The sequence below is a fragment of the Phoxinus phoxinus genome (assembly GCF_949152265.1).
Source record: "Phoxinus phoxinus genome assembly, chromosome: 11".
In the NCBI taxonomy this organism is placed as follows: domain Eukaryota; kingdom Metazoa; phylum Chordata; class Actinopteri; order Cypriniformes; family Leuciscidae; genus Phoxinus; species Phoxinus phoxinus.
Genome location: NC_136886.1, coordinates 17,592,724 through 17,618,513, shown reverse-complemented (window position 1 = coordinate 17,618,513; position 25,790 = coordinate 17,592,724). Strand labels below are relative to the sequence as shown.

The 25,790-nt window shown below is 36.7% G+C and overlaps 2 protein-coding genes across 4 annotated transcripts in view; both read left to right on the top strand.

Annotated features, from left to right (window-relative positions):
• Positions 1–4,268, top strand: part of sned1 (sushi, nidogen and EGF-like domains 1) — a 29,192-nt gene extending 24,924 nt beyond the window's left edge. For both annotated transcript variants that reach the window (XM_079628741.1, XM_079628740.1), the window contains exons 24-32: positions 393–671; positions 764–896; positions 994–1,076; positions 1,808–1,906; positions 2,352–2,468; positions 3,161–3,248; positions 3,344–3,423; positions 3,577–3,607; positions 3,765–4,268. In XM_079628741.1, coding sequence (XP_079484867.1) covers positions 393–671; positions 764–896; positions 994–1,076; positions 1,808–1,906; positions 2,352–2,468; positions 3,161–3,248; positions 3,344–3,423; positions 3,577–3,602 — 905 coding nt within the window. In that variant the 3' untranslated portion in view covers positions 3,603–3,607; positions 3,765–4,268. The remainder of the gene's footprint in view (positions 1–392; positions 672–763; positions 897–993; positions 1,077–1,807; positions 1,907–2,351; positions 2,469–3,160; positions 3,249–3,343; positions 3,424–3,576; positions 3,608–3,764) is intronic.
• A 1,395-nt stretch (positions 4,269–5,663) lies between these two features.
• Positions 5,664–25,790, top strand: part of ryk (receptor like tyrosine kinase) — a 55,692-nt gene continuing 35,565 nt past the window's right edge. The window contains exon 1 of one of the 2 annotated variants that reach the window (XM_079627386.1): positions 5,664–6,376. In XM_079627386.1, coding sequence (XP_079483512.1) covers positions 6,157–6,376 — 220 coding nt within the window. In that variant the 5' untranslated portion in view covers positions 5,664–6,156. The remainder of the gene's footprint in view (positions 6,377–25,790) is intronic. The other variant, XM_079627385.1, reaches the window with a different exon arrangement.

Here is a 25,790-nt window from a genome sequence, read left to right as displayed (position 1 = left end):
CTATTCTGTAGAGGTTCACCTATTGCACCTTTGATTAAACTGAAAAGTAGCATGCATTACTTTTTAAAAAAGTAACTCAAATATAAATATCTAAATTTATAAAGTACTTTACTTGTTTCATCACAAAAGTAATCTGATTACGTAATGCATAGGTGCCGATCCAATGGGTGCTTGGGGGCTCGAGCATCCACAGAGACACATGAGATATTCCCCATTAATTATCCGATGGGGCTGATACTATTGGAGGGGTGAAGGGTGGGCACCCACTGGCAGAAGCATAAATCGGCACCTATGACATAATGCATGTTATTTGTAATGCGTTATCCCCTTACACTGTTTACAAACACATGCACCTCTGTTATAACAGCACATTATACTGTCCACTCCATCAGGGCCGCTTCCACCTCAGAATCTTACACTCTCCCATATCACCACTACCTCTGCTCGGGTCACATGGGACCATCATCCTCGGAGTCTTCCAGACGGTTTTGTAGTTAATATTACTCGAGGCCTGAGCACCCGTAGCCGCTACCTACCTGATGGAAGTTTGGGGACGTACACCATACGAGACCTCATTCCAGGCCAGCATTACCGACTTGCCCTCACTGCAGTATGCAAAACGGGCCAGGACAACATTCAGAGCGTTCCTCAACACCTAGCCTTCACCACACGTGAGTCGCCAATATTTAAGATCACTGCTTGTCTGCAGATTGTAAAAATGTCGTCATCATGGTGACCCGTCTGTGTGTCCTGTATTGCCCAGTACCAATTCTAAAGGACCAAAGCAGAGGTGACAGACCTCAGGGAGGAAAGGACCAGCAGATGGGACAGACCTTGACACAAGTTCAAGATGGAGGCACAGATGAGCAAACAGAACTCCTTGAAGAACCACTAAGGTAAAGTGCTTTACAGATGCAACACAGTCACTATGGATGCAATGTTGGGAAGCCATTCGTACAATAACCAGTTCTCTGTTTTTATTTTCTCTTTAAGATATACAGAGCTTATTGATGGAAGAGGGAGAATCACAGCTAAATTTACCAAACTTCCACATAAAACTATAAGACATCGCACAAGTCAGTAATTATTTCATATAAGATTGTTTAACTTGTAATCAATTGTGTTTTTAAACAAAATTTTAAGTTATGTTGTTTTAAATAGATTTTTTATTAATAAATCTGGGTCCCACTTTATATTAAGTGTCCTTAACTACTATGTACTTACATAAAAAAGTACAATGTACTTATTTTGCTCATATTGTATTGCAAAACACTTTCTGGTATTGAGGTGGGATATGGGTAAGGTTAGGCACAGGGTCAACAGTAATTATAGCTGTAATAACGTGCAGGTATTTTTAAAAATATATGTACAATGTAAAAACATGTATGTACACAATAAGTGCATTGTATGATATTATTCATTTCAATTTTAGCACATAGTAGTTAAGGACACTTAATATACACTTTATATTAAGTGGCTTTTTTAATATTTCTCTTCATGTTTGTAATCTACAGTTGATCTACTCTTATAAAGAGTAGAAAAAATCAACTGTTAACATTACAAAGTAATTATTTTCCAGATAAAATGTAAGTAATATTAAGTAGCCTCCAATGTACTACAATATAAAAGCCATTTCTTTAAATAAATAAATAGCAATAGCATGTTTATTTAAAATAAAGCAATAGCATGTTTTAACATATTAGACTTAACATTTCTCTTATAAATACATGAAAATATAGAGCTGCTTTTATATATATTTTTTAAAACCTCAGTTTTAATTCAACTTGATTTATTATTTCTTAAACAGAGCCTGATGCTCCAATCAAATTAGAAAAGATGGAAGAAACCACCAATAAGATCAGTCTAGCTCTGGAAATTCCTCAAGAAGCGCCAAAGAGTAAATCTGGTAGGTAATCTTTCAATAAAGCTCTATAAAGATTATTATTAGACAAGTGAAATTTGTTGATTCTCTTGAGGAAGGGAGTTCTTGGTTCTTAAAACAGGAGAGTGTTTTAACAGTTGGTGGTATTCAAACTCTCTAATTGGTCCCAGCTGAAGGAGGCAAAATACCACTGCATGTATTCTGAATAATCTGCTGCATGACAGTCACCATAAACAACCACATCTGTCAGCAATCTATTATGGTTTAAGGCCAAAAAAATTGACTTATGGTTGTTTAAATGTGCATATTTATGTGCATGTGATTATGTGTATTTAAAAGAGCAGCTAAATAAACCCAAACATTAAAAAGCTGCAAGCTTACCGGTGTTTAAAGTATTCATGTAGCAAAGCATTGTGTACATGTGTGTTATATCTAAAAACTTTTTTTTTCCTCTTTTTTTTTTTTATAGAGTCATCTCAAGACTGCAGAACTCAGCCCTGCCAGAATGGTGGAACATGTGCGCAGATCAACGAGTCGTTCAGCTGCAACTGTGCCACTGGTTTCAAAGGCAGACGGTGTGAGCTATGTTAGTATGACCACATCTGTTCATTCACAAGCACGCAAACACACACAGATGAATCACTAATAAATGCCCAGTTTAAGTCACCATGAAATAAAAATTTACCATACTTCTTTTTATGAAATATTGCAGTTTTTTTTATCAGAAATAATTTATCTGTGCACATCATTAGTTAAATGATGAATTATACATAATTCACATTTTTATTTTAATAATGAATGTTCCCTCCTAATCTTATTCAAAATCTATTCCCCTCCCACTTGCAACAACATCTCTTCTTTTCTCTGATGATGTATTTACTGGCGAGAGGCGGGAGAACCTGTCAGTCCCAGGAATAGCATACCACAATGATCCAATCAATTCCAGTCTGGACAAAATCAAGCCCCTCACTAAATGTTTTTTTCTTGTTCAAAAAGCCATTTCATTCATAATAATGAAAAATAGACTATTGCAACTTCTGTTTCATGCCAACCTTAAACTTGAGTTCATTTATTATTTTGTTTATTATTTATATATTATCATCCCACTAGCTAGACACCAGAACCTGTATTTCACCAAAGTAATATTATAAATCATCAATCAGACAAAAATAAAAATCTATATAACCTTTCATATAATCTAAAATAATATAATATTTAGCAGCTTTGCCTGAAATAAGATCTTCTCTATATTTCCTTTTTCTGCCCTGTTGTATACAGATTGCCAGCGTGTGCCTCACCCATGTACTCGCCTTTACTCCGAAACAAAGAGTGTACCTGTATGGAAGGAGGGTGTTTGCCATTATTTGTAAGTGGCTCCTGTCTGTTCTGTTGACCTGTTTTGGTCCAGTCTAATCCACTAGTTGTATCTATTTATTACCGAGTACTTGCTCTCTCCCTCAGGTACAAAAGGACATATAAAGTTCAGCAGGATGTTTGTTTTAAAGAGATCTGTGAGCCTTTGCTGCCTAAGAAAACTCCAAGTACGTACAACATTGTCCTCCCTGGATTCACTGTAGATGTAAATATGTAAAATGATTTTGTTATACAATTTAAATCATGGCATGGAGCTGATAGATTGCTGTTGTAATGCTACGGATACAAATAAAACAACCTTTTTCCCCCTCTCTCATTAGACAGAAGAACTCAAAAACAACAATAATAGAGGTAAGTTTATTTTCTACCTCTGATGACGTGTGTGTGTGTGTGTGTGTGTGTGTGTGTGTGTGTGTGTGTGTGTGTGTGTGTGTGTGTGTGTGTGTGTGTGTGTGTGTGTCACATACTGAATGTGTTTCACATACTGAATGTGTTTTTCCTGTTTTAGGAGGCTGAATCAATGACAACTTTGGAGAGTAATTGCTTCTCTCTGTCTCAGTTCAAATGAGGATGCATTAACATCATTGTTGACCCTTTCTTGCATCACTGGTCACCTTTCATTGGCTACATTGTCCTATGGACGCATTTGGTCATTTACAGTTTCAGATCTATAGATGACCTACGACCACATGCTTTAGGAGTTACCTGCATCAATTAGCATACCTCAAATGTAAATATTATTAGATATTGACATGTAGTGGCCGTCAAGTCCCTCAGGGAATTTGTTTTTTTTAATTCTTGTCTGTTCAATCTCCAAAACCTACCAGAATTTTCATTCAACCATTCACTCAAGCCTGGTTCTCTCTTACAGCAAGATTGCACAAAATACTGGAAAAACTGTCACACCATTGTTTGTTTGTGTAAAGCTAAACAGTCTGCTAACTACCATGTAAATAGTGTTTATAGTCTGTTTTTGTAGTTGAATATTTTAATAATAAAATGTTAAAACTTCATGTTTTCTCCTAATTCTTGTGGTGGGAGGGGGTGATATGAAACATGTAAAGAAATATATCTCTTCCACTGATTTGTGGGCATTCTTACCCAGACAGACAACAGATATTGAGTTTTAGCCAAGCTAGATAAACTATGAATTACCACAAGATGTCACTATTTTGTTTAAAAAAAAAAAAAAAAGGAAAGAAAAAAGCTTAGGATCTTTCTTTTTTTTTCATTAGGGAAAGTTCCCTGAGACTGTTTGTCTGGATTTGTGAAATATGTAGTGGTTATGGATCTTGCTCTCTAAACTTCAAGGCCACAGTCCCTAGCAAGTAAGTAGCGACAGGAATTAGATGGTTATGGATATCAAACTCCCCGCTGTATCCTCATTGTGCCTTTTAGGAAAGCACTTAAACCACAGCTTGGACTGCAGTTAATGCATTTATGCCATTAGATTAGATTAGATTAAACTTTATTGTCATTGTGCAAAGTACAAGTACAGTGCCAATGAAATTTGAATATAGCGTCTAACCAGAAGTGCAAATCGCACTATAAGTATATACATAATATATATAAATACATATGTAAGTAATATAAAATAATAATAATAATAAACATTTATTTATATAGCACTTTTCATACATGCAATGCAACTCAAAGTGATTTTATAAGGTTCACATTGTAAAATAAAGGAATTGGCAGTACAGATTCCCCTCTATCAATATAAAACATATAAATAAAAAATGAAATAAAACAACTAAAAGAGAATCAGAAGGTAAAATAAAAACATAAGTATATATAAAATATTATGTTCTATGAGAAAATGCAAAGGTATGAGGTAGAGAAAACAGACCAGCTCATGACAAGGTGTACAAATATAGAATTTAAAAATATATACATTTTAAATGGGATAAAGCCTATAATGAAATTGATGATGATCATGATGATTATGGTGGTTCTGTGTTACAAATAAAATCTATTTGCATTTTTTTTGCAAACAAACTGATTTAAATATCAATGCACATCCACCAAAGACACGTGTTGTTGTTGATATAATTGGAGAAATATATAGCCTATAAAGTTATACTTGATAGGCAATGAATCATTTTATTTCAGGTAGGCCTATATTCTGTTCAAGAATATATATTTAGTATCCTACCTTCTTAATATGATATTTACATATTGTTTACTGAGTCATATACTTGTGCACTATTTTATTTGTAATTGAAGGGAGGGACAATGTGTTTCATTTAGCTGAACTTTAGTTGTTGTATTTTTGTTTAACGCACATTTTTATTTTCCATAAAAATTAATTCGAGCTCAAACAGGTTCAACAGGTAGCCTAGTATTTGGGCTCATAATGTCATCATCACCCATGGCAATTCATAATGTCACCTGTCTGTCTTACATTAAACACACACCAGCCACCACAGGAACGCGCCCGTAAACGTCCATGCGTGCGCGCGCAAGTTGTAAATGACCCCCCTTTCTTCAATGAAAACTGAGATTGCGGTGGAAAAGACCATGAAAGGACAGAGCTGGAGGAGGACACTTTTAAGGACTGTTTGTTTGGGATAGTATTTGTAGCTTGTCCGGCAAATTTAGATTTTAATAAATAAAAGCTAAGGACTTTCTCCCAGAGGAAAGACATCGCTTTAACACCGTCCAACTGGCCCCGCTCGCGCCCGTGCGCTCACTGAGATTGAGCGCGAGCTAACAGAAGTTAGCTGGACGGCTATCAGCGGCGGGTGAGGGGGACAATACGGAGAAGAGAGAGGGGTCGACAGAGAGCCGTCATCAAACCTAGTAGTATGTCGCCCTCGGGAAGAAGTAACTCAAGTTTTGGATGAGGTTCCGTGGCTCAGTTCGATCGCCAAGACTTTTTGACGCGACGGTGGGCTGTGATGTTTCTGCCAGCGCGGGGCTCCGGTGGAGGCGCGGCGTCGGCGGTGTCCCGGGGTTGGCCGCATACGGTAGTGTGGAGACTAGGGGGTTTCTTTCTCCTCCTGCTCCTCGAAGGGGCCCGATGCCTCACCAACCCGAGCAATGCGCCCGGCATAAACAACAACAATAGGCCGAATGTAAACGTCTTCATGAGCGAGGAAGAGGTCAAGAAACTCCTGGGTGTGTATACTTTATTTTCCCGTCTGCTCCACTTTAAGTTAACGTTATATCTGCCCTGTCCAAAGTTTTGGTTAGAACAAGAACTTTTTGCCACTCTGTCAAAGAAACTTACTTTCTTCTAACTAGCTTATTTAAACTCTAACTCGTGTCTGTTTAGTGTCCAAAAGTTCACACAAGTTGTTTCAAACATGCTCATAAACTTCTGAAACTTTGTTGTAAGTCTGTTAAGTAAGTTAGCTCTTCCATATGTTAGCTCTGATAGGCCAAACAATCTGCAGCGTCCTTGCAACCTCTGAGTAGACAGTTTATGCTTAAGAAAATGGCTAAAATGTTCAAAGAAATGTTACAAAATGCAGAATTGGAAGTAATTTTGTGCGGTTAAACGTCAGTTTTCTATTTAAGAAGAATGAAAGGCGTAACTTATTGGTTTGTCATCAGGTCGTGACTGGTTTGCTAGAACGTTTTCCAAGTGTATTCCAATGCCTTTCATGCTTTTGTTGTTAGAGCCTTAATTATGTGGTGATATGTAAGGTTTACTTCATCACACGCCATTCACAAGATGCAGAGGTGTATGAGCGGATTTGAGTCATTTATTCTCACTGATGTGTCTCAGAATTATTTGACAAAAGTCGCACAGAAAGATAGAAGTGGATTTTGGGCAGGTCGGTAAACACTGTAACATTATACATGTATGTGTAAACCCTGACATACAGGTGAAACTCGAAAAATTTGAATATCGTGCATAAGTTCATTTATTTCAGTAATTCAACTTAAAAGGTGAAACTAATATATTACATAGACTCATTACATGCAAAGTGAGATATTTCAAGCCTTTATTTGTTATAATTTTGATGATTATGGCTTTAGCCTACAGCTATAACAAATAAAGGCTTGAAATATCTCACTTTACATGTAATGAGTCTATATAATATATTAGTTTCACCTTTTAAGTTAAATTACTGATTTTGTTTTTAACTTTTGAACAATATTCTAATTTTTCGAGTTTCACCTGCATGTAATGATAGTCAGAACATATTTTAATGGAAGCTTATTGAACCTTTAAAAAAAATGGTTGTTGCATATGTTTTTATACAACATGCTTTTATGGCACATATAGCTAGTAAGGATATGAAGCTCAAATTTTAGGAAAAAACTGAGCAGACATATGCAATTTGGGGCTGTTGCTGTTATTTATGGTCAAAATGACTACTAACATAAAGTTATTAGAAATATCTATACCCTATCTCCCAATACAGGATGATGATATCTAAATGCTTAGTTTATAGAACTCAGAAGTTTTAATTTTTTGGGGAAAAACATAAAATGCAAGAAATGCAGTACAATGTTTGAGATATGTACAAATTAAACGTTCATCAAAAGTTTGTTGTACCATATTTGATACATTTTAACCATTTTTATTTTCTATAACTTATATATGGATAACAAAGTAAACCAAGTTGCTTCCAGTAAATGTTCATTTTGAAAAAATCTTAAAGTTGTTATTAAAAAATGTTCTGGCATTTTACTGGCTAAAAAGGGATGAACTATTCATCAGATGGCAGATGGCATGTAGATAGTTTACAACAGGGTTTTCAACAAAGTTGATTGTTGATCATTTAGAGGCCTTAGAAATTTGTGTATCAAATATTATTCTGTAGGCTCCGCTTTACAGTGTGAAGTTTATAATGTGATATAGCCTATAGTGGCTATTGCATTTTCATACATGCCTTACACTCCTGTTATCCTAATAGAAGAATCAGGTGTCAGGTGCTAGGTGTCTGAATTTATGCAGTTAGTGGTTTATGTATTTGTTTATGACTTAATGGCTCTGCCTAAAATCTTAATGTTACATTTGTGCAGAATGTTTATAGTCCTCTTTCTAGGCTAAGGGGTCAATCCAAGTGTTTTGTAATCTGAATAATTTCATTAATGGTTCTTGGAGAAAAAAATGCTTTGTGATGCCATTGCTGCAATGTTTGTATTCAGATAGATTTTTTGATTCAGCACCACTAGGAATAATGCAGTGAGAATTGGTTAGCAGTTGTTAATTGCTGGGTATTTGTGACGGGGCCTATAAGCAGTCATTATCATTGCTAGTGTCACAGTCGAGTTAATGAAAAGGTTGGGGGCTGGAGCATCAATTTCCTGCTGGAAAGAGGAAGTGGAGACAAGGGCATTTTGGTGTAGCCTTGTTTGAACTTGTTTTTAGGGCTTACCATTTTAGCTCAAATTGAGAGCAATTTCTATCAGACTGAAAATAAAATGGAAATTATATGTTACATTTAATGTGATTAAAATGCTATAGCATTAAGCTGAACTCTGAAAGTTGCTATACGCTATGATAGATACGCTATGCGTGCATTTCACGTGAGTAGCGTTCAAATCAACTGTTAGTATCTATTGCTGACATCAGTTTATCACATGTTGGTGTGTTGTTCTGTATCGGCAAGCCAAAACTATCCGCCGACAGAGCCGCTGCCTGTATCATATAAATCTCCTGTCTGGGAACATTTTAACTTCCCAATAAGTTACGTGGAAAAAACAGACACTCTTTGTGAACTTGTTGCGAGTGCCGTATGCTCTAATATATTTACGTATATATGTCGTAGCGCGCGCACAGAAAGCCACATCTCAGACAGCACGTAAATACTAAATTGAGTTCACTTTTCAAGAACACTTGACAATTCACATAAAATACTTATTGTAATTAATATTTTCTAAAATTCATCAAAATATTTAAAAGGAAAGGGTTCACTCTGAAATGATATCAAGAATCCAAATGAGATGGTGCTGCTGAGTGGGCTTATTTAAGCTTTTGTGAAATACAAACAGGTTTGAGAGATGATTGTTCCCCTCTGGTCGCATACCTCTGTTATCCTCTGAAAAGCTGACCTGCATATTTTTGTCACGACTGGCTTTGAAAACAGAACTCGTGGCTATGACTATGAGTGCCTCTTTCTAGGCACACTGGATTTCTGTCTCGTCAGTGATGATTGAGGAACTTTATGGTGGGCTTTACACTTTTTGTTGTTCATATCAGATATCAGTTTAATGCGGGGTGCTCTGCCATTTGTTTTGTAATGGAGGCTGGAATGGAGCTGCTCTTTAAAAAAAAGTAGTTCTCCTATTGTAATTTGCCCCATTTGCTGCTGAGTCACTTACTTGCTTCTTAATCTGAGTGCATTCTGGGATCCTTAAAAACCTACCTAAATATACCTAATCTCTTATCAAGTAATGTTCTGTAGCATTAGTTTTTTGTAATAATATAGAATCACCAATAATCACTGACTCTCTTTGCTCTCTGTTCTGGTTTAACAATGAGTGCTGCCCATCTTGGAATCAAAACCACCTTGCTGCTCTAAAGTAGACTGAGGGCCATTGTAAGCACCAAGCAGTTGGCCTGTGAGTAGAAGTCCCTGAATGCATTTATCACAGGGACATCAGCAGTCTGTAGTTTTGCACCGCCAGTGCCTCAGAGAATCAGGTGTCCGCTGCTCTGCACAGGAGTCTGATTACCACTGATGTGGTTCAGAGATCCTGTTCTATGACTCACAGGAATCCTTGACTTAAAACTTTATGGTTGTGGTGGTTATGGTATGGATGCCTTATTTTGGTGCTTTGAATGAATGTAGGCTTAAGTTTTCTCCTTGAAGGCGAATGGATTTATATATATATATATATATTTTTTTTTTGTGTATGAAATTGATGTAAAAACTTCTTCCACAACAACATTATTGAATATGTAGCCTAACAGTTTCTGGAGTTAGGATTAGTGGTGGGGTTAACATTAATAATATTCAAAATTATTGTTACACTTTATGTTGATATCCCAACTGTATCAATATTATCTCTATATTCTCATGCCAATAATCACATTTTTTGGTTAATTTTCATTAATATTTGGGCAAGCAGTATGAATCAATATTTGTGCTGCCACAGTTTGTCTTCAGTATCTTGTATTCTTTTTTTAAAAAGAAACTAAACTTAATTTGCTGTGTTATGGCAAAATTGGAGACAACTACTTACTTGCATTGGAAGTTATTGGCTATGTTAGGTTATTATGTTAGAATTACACTTTATTTCTCAATCTACTTCTTTCTTTCCTCTTGTTTGCTTTCTCTGTCATGCTCTTGTCGTTTCCTGCCGTTCTCTGTCTGAGCTTTCTGAAGTTCTGTAATTCCTTTCACAGATCCTAATCTTGTTTCCCTCCCGTCTCTCTTTTTTCTTCTTCAGAGCGGTCACTGGATATAACCTCACTCTTTACATGTTCTATAGTGACTTTCAGTGCAAATCTGATGTGAAGGGAGATCTAACTTATGATTTATCATAAATGATGAAGGTTATGTTTGATGTCCTTATTTACGTCCGTATCACAATCTGCCCTCTCATATCTGTAAGTTACAGAATAAAGGTAAAAGCCCTGCCTTCTTATGGAGACTGGTGGTGAAAACTGTTTTTGATGGTGGTTGCTACAATTATTTTAAAGGGATAGTTCAACCAAAAAATTCTGTCATCATTTACTCACCCTCAAGTAGTTTCAAAGCTGTATGAGTTTCTTTCTTTTGCTGAATACAAAAGAATATATTTTGAAGAATGTTGGTGACCAGACAGTTGCTGGACCCCATTGACTGCCATAGTATCTTTTTTTCCTACTAAGTCAATGGGGTCCAGCAACTGTCTGGTCACCAACATTCTTCAAAATATCTTCTTTTGTGTTCATCAGAAGAAATAAAACTCATACAGGTTTTAAACTACTTGAGGGTGAGTAAATGATGACAGAATTTTCATTTTTGGGTGAACTATCCCTCCCTTTATGTCAGTTCCTGCTCGTTTTATTTAATTTTTAGTTTTCTGTTTTTTGGCAGTCATGTGCTACATAAAGATATAATTTAATTCATATGATTGGTCTCATGACCATAATAACATTTTAGAAGTATTCAGTGTTTGACGAAATCATTGGTTGTGGAGATCAGTATATGAAATCAGTACAGATGAGCTGAATGTATGTTAATGTAAGTCGTAGGGCTATTAAAAGGGCAGAAAAACTAAATTTGAATATTTTACTTAAATTTAGCTGATAATCAAATTAAAAATGCATAATTTCAGTCTCCTGAGGCAAAATATTAATGCACCACACACAAAAATAAATAAATAAATATAGGCCTATATATTTTTTGTAAATATCTGTCTAAGACACAACAGAAAATTGGCACAGAAAATGTGTTCTGTGTGAACGACTTGGTTATGGTTTTAACGTAACCAAGATCTTCTCTGCATTGAGCTGCTCTATTTCTGCAATGTTTTGAATGGCCAATGCAGCAGTGCCACATCTAGTGGGTTCAACTGTATAGGCTAACAAAAACATTAAAATGCAACTATGGCATTGTTGCATTCAAATGTGGATTTTAATTTTTATTTGACAAATATTCGAAATTCAAATTAATTTTACAGCTCTACACTGTCATCTCAAAGTATCAGAACCGCATTGAAAGACAACGTGATTATTATTATTTATTTTTTTAGGTAAATGTTTATTAAAAAGCCTTGTTTGCCACATTGAACTTTCACATTTTTTTCTCCCTTGTAAGAATCTATGACTACCCCTGTGACATCACTGCACCGTCCATCCAGCCTCACGCTGATATAGTAAAGAGAGAAAGCTTTCACTCTCTCTCTCCTTCAGAGAACCAACAACACGGGGATGAAAAATCTCAACTATCCAGCTCTTCATTGCTAACAGACAGCGTCAGACCTCTTGTGTCTGAGTTATTTTGGGGTGTCATTAGAGGGCCTTGCACATAGTAGTACATGGAATGTTTAGGTCACGAAACGCATCCACTCTGATTTACGATGTAAACTTGCTGCCTATGAAACATTTTTCTCTAAAGAGTGGAAACGCCTCAAATAGATGCAACAGACAGATGGTTGCAGGTCTTGTATGGCTTTTAGCTGAGAAAACTGATTCAGTTAATGTATTTGCTGTCATTTTGTCTTCTGTAATGTTAGTTATTTCAGAGTAAAATAATATCTTGATATTGAAGAAAAAGTGCAGGACTGGTCTTTAATCCATTGGAAATCGACTGGAAAATGTAAAGTGGATGTTTGCATGTGTTGATTCCTGAAACGCCACTGAGACCTGCAATTGAAACATAAAGGACAAGTTCGGTATTTTACACTTAAAGCCCTGTTTGCAGATCGTTTCTGATGAAATAGAACGGTTAAGATTGAAATTTGGACACATGCTCCTGGCCCGAGAATTTTCAGTTTCTGTGGTAGTACCCCAACCCCAATATATATATTGGGATAACCTGGCTTCTCTTGAGACTCCCCTGCTTCAGAGCGGTTATAGTTAATGATATGCTAAAGCCTGCCGACACACACTGACATGATTGGTTACAAAGTAGTTTGTGGCGTTAGAACGTTTTTTGAGACACTTTTTATTTATTTATTTTTTTACTGCAGTTTTAAGGAGAAAATACTCAGCTATGGTGTTGACTTGTGAATTTGCACATGGTTTGTCTTAAAGCATATTACCACCACATAGACATATAAGCAACATTAAAAATGAGATTTTCACTACAGGGGGACTTTAAAATAATTGTTTTTTTTTCACTGTGTTTCTTGTTTTTAGGGCTACTAAAGCAGAACTTTAGGGAGGTTCTGATCACTTTGACATGTTCAGCCAGTCCGCAAGAAACTTGAGAAATCTAGCTGCTCAATTTTGTTACTATTTCTTGTATAGTTCTACTGGCCAAGTGAGTTTCTGTCTTGGATCAAAGATCTGAGCTGCTTGCTCAAATGATACAACCCTCTGGAGAACCGTTCTCTGCAGAGCTACTCTTGGCTATTTGACTTGTTCTTTTTTCTGTTTTTCCAGCGCAGTCTTCATCTAACTGGCCTTGCAAACCACGGTCTTGTGGAGTGTTCTGCACTCATCAGATCAATATTAGTGCTTTACTCTTGTCAAAAAGAAAGGTTACATCTCTTAGAGATGTTGGCCTTTGTCTTCAGCAGGCTTTCTCCTCCAATTCCATATTAGGAGAGACCTCAAGAGGTTAAGGTTTTTGGCCTGGCCCAGTCTTTTATCAATAGTTTCCATGGTAGCATGAAAGGGAGGTGAGTGAGTTGCTGATTTAAATCAGTGTGTTTGTTTGGGGTTGATCCTGACACTCAGAAAAACAACAAGAATGAACATGAGACATTCACCCACTTCATTAAGGTATGAGGAGATATCATTTAATAAAAGTGTCAGCTGACTCTCCTCAAAGCGTTTAACTTAAGGGCCAGTTTGAAAGTACATTTATGCTAAGTAGTAGGGCCGGTCAGTATATTGAGTTTGTACAACATATATTTTTAATGAACGATTTAGGACAAGGCGATACTGATATCGATATACACAGTAGTTTGATGATATGAGCGCATCTGCCTACATTGTTAAATTCGCTATATTTGTATTCATAGCCTTCAATGTGAAAATGGTTTGTAGGACGATCGATTTAAATCGTAAATCGGATTTCTTATGAAGAAATCTGGGATTTTTTTTTTTAGGCCATATCGCCCTAATTGTACTGTATATTGGTTATTATCGTATTGTTTCTTTGGAATTCTAAATTTAGAATTTCTTTGTAAATTTCAAAATCGTAAATTTATGAAACCGGTGACGTCATGCACATGCGTGTTCAGTCTATAGGTGTGTAGTTTTTCTTTGCAAAGTGACGTCGCCCACTACTGCCCTGGTATTGGATGATATTTCATCTTACATATATTTCATCAAATACAGTGAGTAGTAAAAGCTTTGTTATAGCTTAAAAGGGATACTTCACCAATTAGCATTAAGCTTTGCATCAGTAGAAACCCGGTAGTATTTTCGATAGGCCTAACGTTTCTGATCACGGCAGTAATGGAGGGGAGAGCGTGCACTTTATTACAGTTTGTCAGAATTGTTTTACGGATATAAAGTTGACCAGTTTATCAATATTAAGCACCCACTGAAAAGGCATAAAGTCTGTATATATTTGTTTACTGTCATTTGTAATGTATGTTGATGATGATAATGAAAGGTAGAGAGAGTTTATGGATAAGACTTTAATGTGCACTTCTTATACTCTGTTTATTCAGCTCAGCTCTTAAGGTATTTTTTTTTTTTGAGAAAAACTGATGCTTCATCTTTTGTGTGATGTTCAATAAACTTCATTAAACCCATCAGTACATTTTTGGCCATCATTCAGACGCGGTCCGCTACAACAGGCTTGTAACGTACTAATAGTGGAAGTAATTGAACTAAACTATACATGTTCTCCATACAGCATATATTCTCTGGCTCTGTGGGCATTATTGTCCGACTCCGGGTCGAAATGAACACTGCTACTGAGAGTTTCTGTTTTGATATTATCATTCTGTGAGATGAGATTGTTCTGAGAGCTCGTGAGGATCCGCCCGTGCCGGCAGCAGCAGCTCATTTTCATTTAAAGGGATATACACTAAAAAAACGTGTTTTTCTCAGACCTAAAAAGTGACAATTTAAACATGCTGTAAAAAATATGTTGGGTATTTTGAGCTAAAACTTCACATACATACATCCATACTCTGGGTACATCAGAGACTTATTTTACATCTTGTGAATAGGGGCGTAATAGGTGCCCTTTTACAGCTCTTTTTTTTTTTTCTCCATCAACCTCAAATTTGGACCACAACTTATTAAGATTTATGGCTTTGATTTTCTTGCTGTTTTAGAGTAAAACATTATTTGTTCAACTTAAACTTCTAAAACTTTTTTCTTTCATAATTTTTTACAATAATCTGCCAAGTATTCAAGATTTATAACAATTTAAGATTAAAAAGAGGTTAAGAACATATTAATGTGCATATACTCATGTGTTGTGAAATTGGCAGACATTTTTTGTGTTGCCCTTTGTGTACAAATACAAAATACTCAAATACTGTCTATAATACAATATAGTGAATGATACCAAACAAGGATTATTATGCGTCCTCCTCTATGGACTTACCTTTGCATCAATAGAACGCTAACCTTGTCTCTACAAAGGCTAGGCTTCTCACAAAAGATCACTTTAGTTCTAAACTACATTGTACTGTTACAAACCAGCTTGGCCTCTCTCTCATATGAGTAAGCGAGCCCTCCCTCGTTCGTATCATAGCCATAGCAGTTTGTTTACTTAAGCAGCAGCTGTACTGCCATGTTGTTCCAGTGAAGGTGGGAGTTCTGAGGTAACCTCTTACGGAACCAGCTCTGTTTGCTTGACTGCGGTGGCAGCTGTAGTAGGACTGGCTCATGTGGTTGTAATTAATGACGGGCGCTGATTCCTTTTGAGCACCAGTTAAGATTCATTACCGAGCTGCCACAACTCAGCCATGACAATCTGGAACCGGTCTCTTCAAAACAATGCACTTTCCACAGATTCAAGCCTAGCCGTCCAAGTGATCCCTCAGACCCTGCCTGCAGGAAACTAATGTTCATTAATGAGCTGAGAGCTAAACTCAGTGATGGGCCACTGAAAGAAAGGATTGTCACTGCTTTAAAACTGATCAAAGAAGCTGAAGTAAATTCCAGCCATATACGTGATTGGACTTAAAATTACGTGACAAATTTGATAGTTGTAGAGCTTTGATGGAATGCTAATTCTGGTGGTTCTGTGCATTTGGGCCTCGCATTGCCCCTCAGACTGCTAACTGAAGAGTTTTGAATGCAGATGAAGCATTTTCAAGGTTAACTTATTCTCAAGGACCACATTTAGACGTGTTTTACTGCTAACTGAATATTGGTGATCACAGAATCCACAGCATTTGACATTTAATGTTTGACTTTCAGTATAATAACCAAAGAACATACAGATATATTTAACACAGATTTTAAGTAAAGCCAGTTTGCATTATTTTCACTCCACTTACTATATTTCTATATTATTGTTTACTAGGGGTGTGACAAGACTCTTATCTCACGAGACGAGACGCGAGATAAGATTTTTGCACACTATTTTATGGAAATCCTCAATGACAAAATTCATGACTGGAAAAAGAGCCTGCAGGTGCATTTTGAAATGTTTTAACTTATAATCCTCCAATGCATGTCATTTCAGTTCTACTTTCTACTATCAAATGCATTGAAACTAAGACAACAATATACAAGCACTGTAAAAGGTTTTGCCACAAACTCAACTGACTGGCTTTTCTCCTGTATGATTTCACATGTGAGTCTCTTCAGACCGTACTGTACATGAATTATGAGCTTCCAGAACTTCTGATTGAGGCTGTGTGTGTAATGTCAATTGAACTAATTTCCACAAATTGAACATAGAAATAAAAACAGTATAAAATAAAACGGTATAAATAACAGTTTTCTCTTAGCCTTGTGCAAACAATAACAGTTTTCTCTTAGCCTTAATTGCAAACAATTAGTTAAAGTGCAACCATAATCAAAGTACTGTAGAGCACAGACTCTTTATAATTGTTGTGAAATTACTTTTGGGGCGGCAGTTATAATATGGTTAAGCTGGCGAGTTCAGAAAAATGCCGGGTAGAGAGAAACGAGCGAGTGAGTGAGGCTGGTGCATTTGTGTGTTCAGTTGTTCTTGCGTTCCGATAAAAGTTCAGAAACTGAGTCTCCCTTGTCTTTCGTTCTTCAGACGTTACACTACTCTCACAATATTCAAAGTGCATACAGAGACCAGAGCCACAACTACACAGTCCACCATAAAAAAAAAAAAAAAAAAAAAACGCGGTGGGCGTCGCTATGTGAATGTAGCGGTGACCTATTCTATGCTAATTTCACCTTCACGAGACATCTAGTCACATTTTAGTTTTGCGAGATCTCGTGGAACGAGCTCTGAAGGTGAAGTTCATGTCTACATTTAGTGAGACGGCAGATGCTGAAAACACCACGAGTGTCGCATGCTTCAGTATGTGTGTCTGTGTAGTAGACGAAACTGTGTCGCTCTTTCACAGACAAACAGAACCTTTAAAGCTCAAGAAGACTGATATTGACTCTGTATATATATATATATATATATTTTTTTTTTTACTGTACTAAAGCAAAAAAACTAAAATGTGTTTGTAGATATTTAAAACATGCTAAGTTCACATACTTGTTTCTCCGAAAACAAGGATCTGAAAGGGGGTGTGGGAAACGACTCTCTCCAATAATTTGGACTGCAGTACCCATTTCAACTGCTTGCTGTCAATATTTAATACTGCACCTTTAGTATCCACACAGGCACTAGTCAAAATCTCCATTTGATTAATTGTACAGTCGTACTTTTGATTTATTCATCCAAAGATTATGTGACATTCCGCTTTATACAGTAAGTTCCAAAAGACTGGAGGCCTTATGGCGTGGCGCATGTTCAAAAACTAATATAATATACGTACCTTTGCATTTCCCATTTACTTTAAAGGAGGGGTTGTGTCTTGATTTAAGAATAGCCTAAGGATCTTCCTTTGTATCCTTTTTTGATGTTATGCATCACGGTTGCTTTCATGTAGTAGGCCTATTTCTGTGAGCATTTGGAATGGACCAAACACTTCTTAGATGTTATCTTCTACAGTTTTTTTTTAATTATAGGGCTGTAAGAAAATGTCGATACACGACACTTGAATATAGGGATATTATGTTTGGCGATAATGTATTCTTAAAAACTCTATCGATATTTATTTATTTGTTTACACAGGGCTCCAGACTAACATTTGAGAGCAGTGGCACCGGTGCCACTAATTTCTACAGATAGTGGGACTAGTACCTGATCTGGTAGCGCTGGGGGGTGGGGGGATTTTTAATCCTAAAGGTAATATAATCAAATAATTTTGTATTAATATAAGTGCAGTAACTAATAATTTTGCATGTTTATTTATTTTTGTAAATACTTTTGGTCATTACATTAAAAACAACATTCGAGTTGGATAATATTTAGAGGTTTGAAGTAGGTATGTAAGTTAGATTTTCACGGTATGCTAACAGTCTCAGAAAATATCACGGTATATACGGTATTAAACAATAAATTATTATTATCATCAGTTAAAATAACCATTAAATAGGGCTGGGCGATAAATCGATTTGATCGATTAACTCGAATGTGTAGTGTACGTCTATGTTAGAATGAAAATCGTTTTTTTCTATAATATCCGCCGACGCTCCCGTAGTTCCGAACGGGCTCAGCGCGTTTGCCATAGAGCTACACAAACAACATGGCAAATGAACAAGACCGCGGCTGCACAAGCACACCCGCCAAAAACATTTACAAACTGAATCTGCAGGGCTGCCAACTCTCACGAATTCACCGTGAGACTCACGCAATTGTCACTTTTCACTCGCTCTCACGCCACACATCCATTTTCTCACGCAGAGAAAATCGCGAAGCAAAGACACTGACACCGACAGAGAAGGTTACAGTACTATTGATTAAAACAAATTCTCAGCTCTCAGATTCAGATTCTTAAATCGTAAATCGGATTTTTTTTTAGGCCATATCGCCCAGCCCTACTATTAAATTAATATTTTCTATATATATATATATATATATATATATATTATAACTTGAAACCATTTGTTTGTTTTGTTTATTTAAATTTCATTAACCAAAAACATGTCTAATCTATTAAATGTAATAATTGATTATGGATTAGATGAACACCTTATTTTTTATCATTAATAACATTTTTTTCCAAGAATAGTAGAGTCCTGTGAAATGTATTTTATTCATATATTTTTTCTCTTTATGATTTAATATATGATCAAAAACGTTGATGTAACGGTGATGTACCATGCCTGCAGTTAGCATTACTACAATAAATCCATTGTGAATGTTGGTGATTTGTGGACTGAAAAGCCCTCTATAACTTGTTCATTAAAGGCACAATGTTTCTCCCATTGTTTCCACATCAGCGCTTTTTGTTGTGATATCTATGGGTTATAACAGAGAATTCTGCACTGAATTTGAATGTTTCTCACTAGATCTCGTGGCGAATCTATTAATACTATATGCCCTTCTAATACTGTCTAATATTGGTTCGAGCTGATAAAATGGCCACACTGCGGAGCTCAAATGAGAAGCACGGTTTAATTTCACTTTAGTTTAGTTTGATATTAGTTGCCGTTTGATGCTTTTCACATGCAACAGAAATGGCAGCTCTTATCATTCAGGCAACGTGGTGGCTGCACCAGTGCTAATAAAATTGAGTCGCACCACCAAGAAAAAAGGTTGCAAAATGCAACCATTTGGTCGCTATCTGGAGACCTGTTACATCAATATTTGTGGCAGTGGCTTTGCGTTTGGTTAAAACCCCAACATGCTTACAGTATCAATATATCGTATTGGAACTCCTGTATCGTGCGTATAGTATCAAATTATTGGCCCTATTTCAACACTAAAGAATGTAGGTGACTTTAAACTTGTTGCCTGTTTCAATATTTCATTGTAATGACGTGGTTTGCTGTAATGAAATGAGGAGTAAGTGGGCAGTGAAAACTGACAAGGGGTAGTTCCATTTGGAACACTTTCTACATCGTTACCTTTTACTGCCCTCTGAAGCAAATCTGTCTGCGTATTATGACTTTTCTGTAGATGTGAACTCAGTATGTCTGATGCCAAAAGTGAGTTTTTCCTCCAGAACTCTGCAAACATTGGGCTCAAAACGGGAACCTATAAAACACCTGGTTGACCCTCCTGCCATAGATCTACAGCAGATCCAAAGGAGCTCACTAAGTTCAGCATGTTGAATGTCAGTGGAAAAATGTTTTCAACATGGCAAACTCTATTTACTATCTTATCTTTCTTTTATTTCCAAACAACTTATTTTTTGCAATTTGAATGGCAAAAGCTACCAGATGAAAGCCCCTCTTTAAAGACAACGTTCACAACAATTTTACTTGGTTGAAGACATCAGGCGATCAGATAAAAGAATGTTGTTTCAGTGGCAGACCCACCTTTTTTCTTTGGAATAGTGTGTACATGAATTCTGCGCTAAGACCACATTTATTAAGAAAAGGACACCCTGATCTTCCCAGCAGTGCCCATGTGGGGTTGTCATTTACTGAGATGCTTTCTGGCAGTATCAGTAATTATTTGTCCAAATGTGACTGCCTCAGACCGAGCCTATAAATCCTTCACCGCTGGGGGGTTTCAGGGACCTCTGGTCACCACACACATAAATAAACGCATAAACTTAGACACTTCTTATATCCCTGTTGTAGCACCTGGGGATTTCGGTGCCCCCCACACATGTTGCTCATCTGTGGTTGGCTTTTACTGAATTGGGATTAAATAAATAACTCTAGTTTTCTTAGAATTCACAAGTTGCTAATTAAATAACACAAGGTCCTTTACTGGTCACTGGTCAGTCCAAGTAGTGATTCCAAGGGTTGTTTCACTTAATTCATCAATGCTGTGTAGTTCCCTGTGCATGTACTTGTTTTTGCCTGTGGTTCATGGAAGATCCATTAGTGATCCATAGAGAGAGCATCACATTTACTAAAGTAGTGGAAAATGAGCGCTGTATTATGGGTTGCATCTGCCCTTTGCTCAGCACACCATATCAAATTTTCACTTATGTTGGTAGAGGAGATAATGGTGGACTGGAATGCCACCAAGCCTGAAACCACGGTAAGCTAGTATCAAGTAAAATCATTCTCCATTAAAGATGCCTTACAGCGGCTTCTAAAATAACAGGGCAAAGTATGGTACCATTGAAAGATTCTTGTGCTTTGCCTGGATAGTCGCTTGACTTGAACATGTGCCCAAAGCTAGAAAAGAGAAAGAAGAAAGCTTTCAAGACGAGCTGAAAAACGAGCAGGGAGCTATTACAAAAGGAGTCCTTGAATAGAATTGGAATGACTGGCAGTAGTATTCGCATTTGTATGCTTGTCTATTGAACCGCCACACTGAATGGGGGTAGGCCCCTTTTACTTTTTGTTTCAGGCACTCAACCTATTATTTAATTGTACACGACGAGTCTACACTACCTCTCTTCATATTTGTTTGAGACTGTGTTTTTGTTTTAGAGTATGTCATAGGTTGTTTGAAGTGTAAAAAATACCTGATAATAATGCAGTCTCAGTCGCAGTGGTTTAAATGGTGTTTGAATTCTGAAAAGTTAAATATTTATCATCTTTTTGGGGTCATAATAAATTAAGGAAATTGTTTGTGTACCAAATATAACAAGATGTTGACCCTGGTCTTGCCCAGCTCTGAAGGAAACAGTAGAAATATTGAGCAGAGAAGATTATCTGCTAAAAACATTCCACCTTTTTCTTACTTTTAGTTATTATTGGCACTTGCCTTAGTTGCCTCAGAGATTTTCAAACCTCTTAAAGGGATAGTTACATGAAAATTTAAATTTTTTCTTCATTTATTTAAAAAAATGTAATCTTTATTTACATTAGGGATGCCAGTTTACATAAATTCACATAATCAATCGTTGTTTAAATTAAGTCAATTAATTGATTAATCGTTAACCTTAACCTCTTTAATCCAAAGCAGGGGGCACTCATGTTATTTGACAACCACTTGCATAACAAACACGAAATGAGTGTCATTTTAAAGCTTAGAAGCTTGGCTTACACTAAATTTAGGGAATATATACTTGTGCTTTTTTGCTGACATATTAGAAATGCTCTTTTTTCATATAGACTTGTCATATATAATTGAAAAGGTCGCAACTAGCAGAATACAAATAGCATATTGTTTAGTTGAAGACCAAATTATATGAAGTATTATGGAAAAGCGCCACCGATGCACGTGTATGTACACATGATGCTTTTGCACCACGTTTTGTTTTGTAACTTTACAAAACATTAGTAAACCATAGTAAATTGCACATCTTTATTTAGAGCAGGTGGCCTGGAATGAGCCCAAACACAACAAAAGACAATGCGTATATCACAGAGTGACATGACATGCTGCTTGGGTAAAGCTATAGGATTGTTCTGGGATCTGTTCGTGCTGCGAACATGACGCAGTGTTTTCCAACATAATTTGAATGGAAACTGGATCTCGGGTGCGGTGGGTATAGTGGGTTGGGACGATGTGTAGAGAGTAGAGACCAATCGGAAACCAATCGGTTTTACTGGTGGAGTGTGCTTGGATTGGTTTGAACGATCAGATTGACGGGTCTTAATTTACCATGTGCCAGAATAGGAGCGCACTGGTGAAACAGCGCTGCAATATCATCATTCATCAACCAGAATTGCTGACCATGTGACGTCACACGGTTGAACGGCTCGATTTGAGACGGGAAAACATAAGGAGAAAAAAAAAAAACACTGGATGGATTTTTAGCATTATGTGATCGTTGTGTAGTACAGACACTGCCAACACACATTTCAGTACAATCAACTTGTAAAAGTGCATGTACCATTATATGACCACTTAAAGTAATTTTCACAGATCCCTGTGAACGGTGATCGTTTTGACAACGTTGTTGTCTGTTTTTAGTGCATCGTTGTTGTGTAAACATACCCCAAGACAGCACACCACACACTAACAGATTCCATTCACAAACAACTGTGAACATGGGAAATCTCTTGCAATCAAACGTGACTTCCGAGTAAACAAAGATGGCCGACGATGGCAAGAAGAAATGGCAGTAATAGTGTTTGGTCTGCCTTTAAAAAAAAATTAATGGGGAAAAAAGATAAAGGTTTGGATGAACCCACATGACCATCTACAATGTGTGCGCGTTGGTCCTCTGGGTTCCACCCATACAACCCGATTTCAACATGGATATTTACCACGATTTGAGAATGTCCCTCTTTATGTACCTCACACCACAGGAAAATCTGATAAGATAATAGAACCATTGAACCATCATAATTGGGACTTTACCTAGGATTGTCAGAAGGGGAGAATTGTGCCCAAAATAGGCTCAATTATCTTGTAGTGTGTGTGACCAGCTTAAGTGATCAGACTTAAGATTGTCACCTGACAGACAGTGCAAGAATCAAATAAATCTCAGACTTTTGAAAGAGTGACCCAACCATAAGGACCAGAATATCATAGAAGCTCAGGGGTGGACACTTTTAATTTGAGTCAACAAGACATAGCAACACACTAAAAAACATTCAGAACAGAACACCTGCAACTGCTTAATATCACTGTGGCATCCTGGTGGATAAGCACCAACACTTTCCTTAGAAAATGTAAAGAACTGCTGTTATCATTTGCCAAGAATTTATTTCTAGAATCTTTGTTAAAATGTTCCTCTCCCTCCTTATGATATTGCATAGCATTAAAGAACACACTGTTCTAGAATTCAATGTTGATTTGTGAATTTATGATTATGATGTGAATGTATGTTTTGTATTTTTGAAGAATGCATATAGCGTGTTGGATAAAAATGGATGGACTCAGGTCTTGGTTTCATCTTAAAATAGGCTGTCTGAACAAACTCTCTTAGTAAAACTACCAAATTAGGTATGAAATTAATTGTCTTTTATTTATTATTCTAGTAGAACCTCAGAATATGAACACCAGCCACTCTTAGACATTTGTGCAGAGGAGAATGTGTGTGGTAATTGCAGTTGATCCCACACGGGCTGTGGTCCTCCAGAGGTCAGACCTCAGCTTGGAGACGTTTTCTTCCTACGCTTCACCATAGTTTGGGTTATTTTCACCAGCCGTCCAAGTTGTGACACCACTGCCATTTCCGCTGGGCCTTCTGCCGTCTTGTCACACCCCGTCCAGACAGTTCAGTTTACAACAAACAACGTGTTCACGTCAGCTCTATGAAAGGTAGCCTGGAAGTGCCGCAGTCACATCTGAAAGTGTTTTTCTGTCCATTGCAGCATTGCACTCTGGGTCTGCCTGCCTGTGTGCTAGTTTTTTTCATTTACTTTTAGCCCACACCTGTTTGGTATTACACTGATTACCCTCCTGACCATCTGTGCTGAACTCTTACATTCGAGGGACTCCAATATAGTCGCCATGCTGACTTTCTTGATGATAATGAGACTACAGATCTCCTTATATTGCATGTTCCACCACTCTCTTTAGGTTTGACCCCTCTGCCCTTTTTGGCTTCCGCACCACTGTGTGAACACTGCATCCCATGAACCTTGAATTAGGTGCATACATAGTGTGTGTAATGAGAACTGGCCTGCCGGCTCATGTGTGTGGCGACATACCTGTTGTAGTTACATTGTGTTCTAGTTCATTTTGGTGTTTAAATTCTCATATTTCTGTCAGTTTATTTAACTTGTTATTAAAAGGATGATAGTTATTTATTGAAAAGTACTTTAGTATTTTAATCATTCGTATTTTTGCTAGAGGCAAAACATCACTGTTTCATTGCCAACACCCCCCACTTCTAATCATGTGCCCCCACTCCTGTTTTGTGATTGGTTACAGTTTGTAATCGACCAGTATGTTATTGATTAATTTCTTCTTTTGATGCCAATATATTGGAGAGCAGGGTGAGCAAGCGACATAATGCCAATATATACTGCAATAAAAAAAAAATTGGGGTCAGTAAGATTTTTGAAAAATGTTTTTGAAAAATATCTTATGGTCACCAAGGCTGCATTTATTTGATCAAAAGTACAGTAAAAAAAAAAAAAAACAGAAATATTGTATTTAAGAATGTAATTTATTCCTGTTATGGCAAAGCTTAATTTTCACCAGTCATTACTCCAGTCTTCAGTGTCACATGATCCTTCAGAAATTTGGTGCGAAAATAACATTTCTTATAAATATTAAAGGGTTAGGCCTACTTTTTATTTGTAATTTTTTTAAGGAAAAGTACATACTTTTGTATGTGTAGCAGAAGAGTAGGCAAGCTTTAGGACATAATTGCGTCTTTAACAGACAGCTATGTTGTTTAGTTACATGCATCCTGTCACCTTTCAAACTGCCCTGTCAATCATCTTGTCACATTTAAAATCATCCACGTTCAATATAATTTAATTTCCTACTGTATCAGAGAGAAATAATGATGCATTAAAAGTTAATGGCCAAACGTACCATTACAAAAGTTCACAATGCTGTTGCAGATGAAATATAATGTGGATAACATTCTTTGGAATACTCATTTCAACATGCTACGATTTGGGACACACTAATTCTAATTTCAAATACTACTTAGGATGGATAGTACCGGTATGCAAAATGGGAGTCAGCATAAGATACTTTTTTTTCTGGATTCTTGGTGAATAGAAAGTTCTAAAGAACATTTACTTGAAATTGAGACCTTCCTTTACTGTAACTTTTCAATTCAGTGCATCCTTGCTAAATAAAAGTACACATTTCTTAAAAAAACAAATTCTACACATGACTGTTACTTATGTGTGACATGCCTAATGTTATTAGGCGCAATAAGCAAAGTACTCGCGCACAGGAAGCCGCCTCTCGGCAGGGCATAGTCCTGATTTCAGTTCTCTTCTATGGCCAAATACAAAATTATGTTAAAGTTG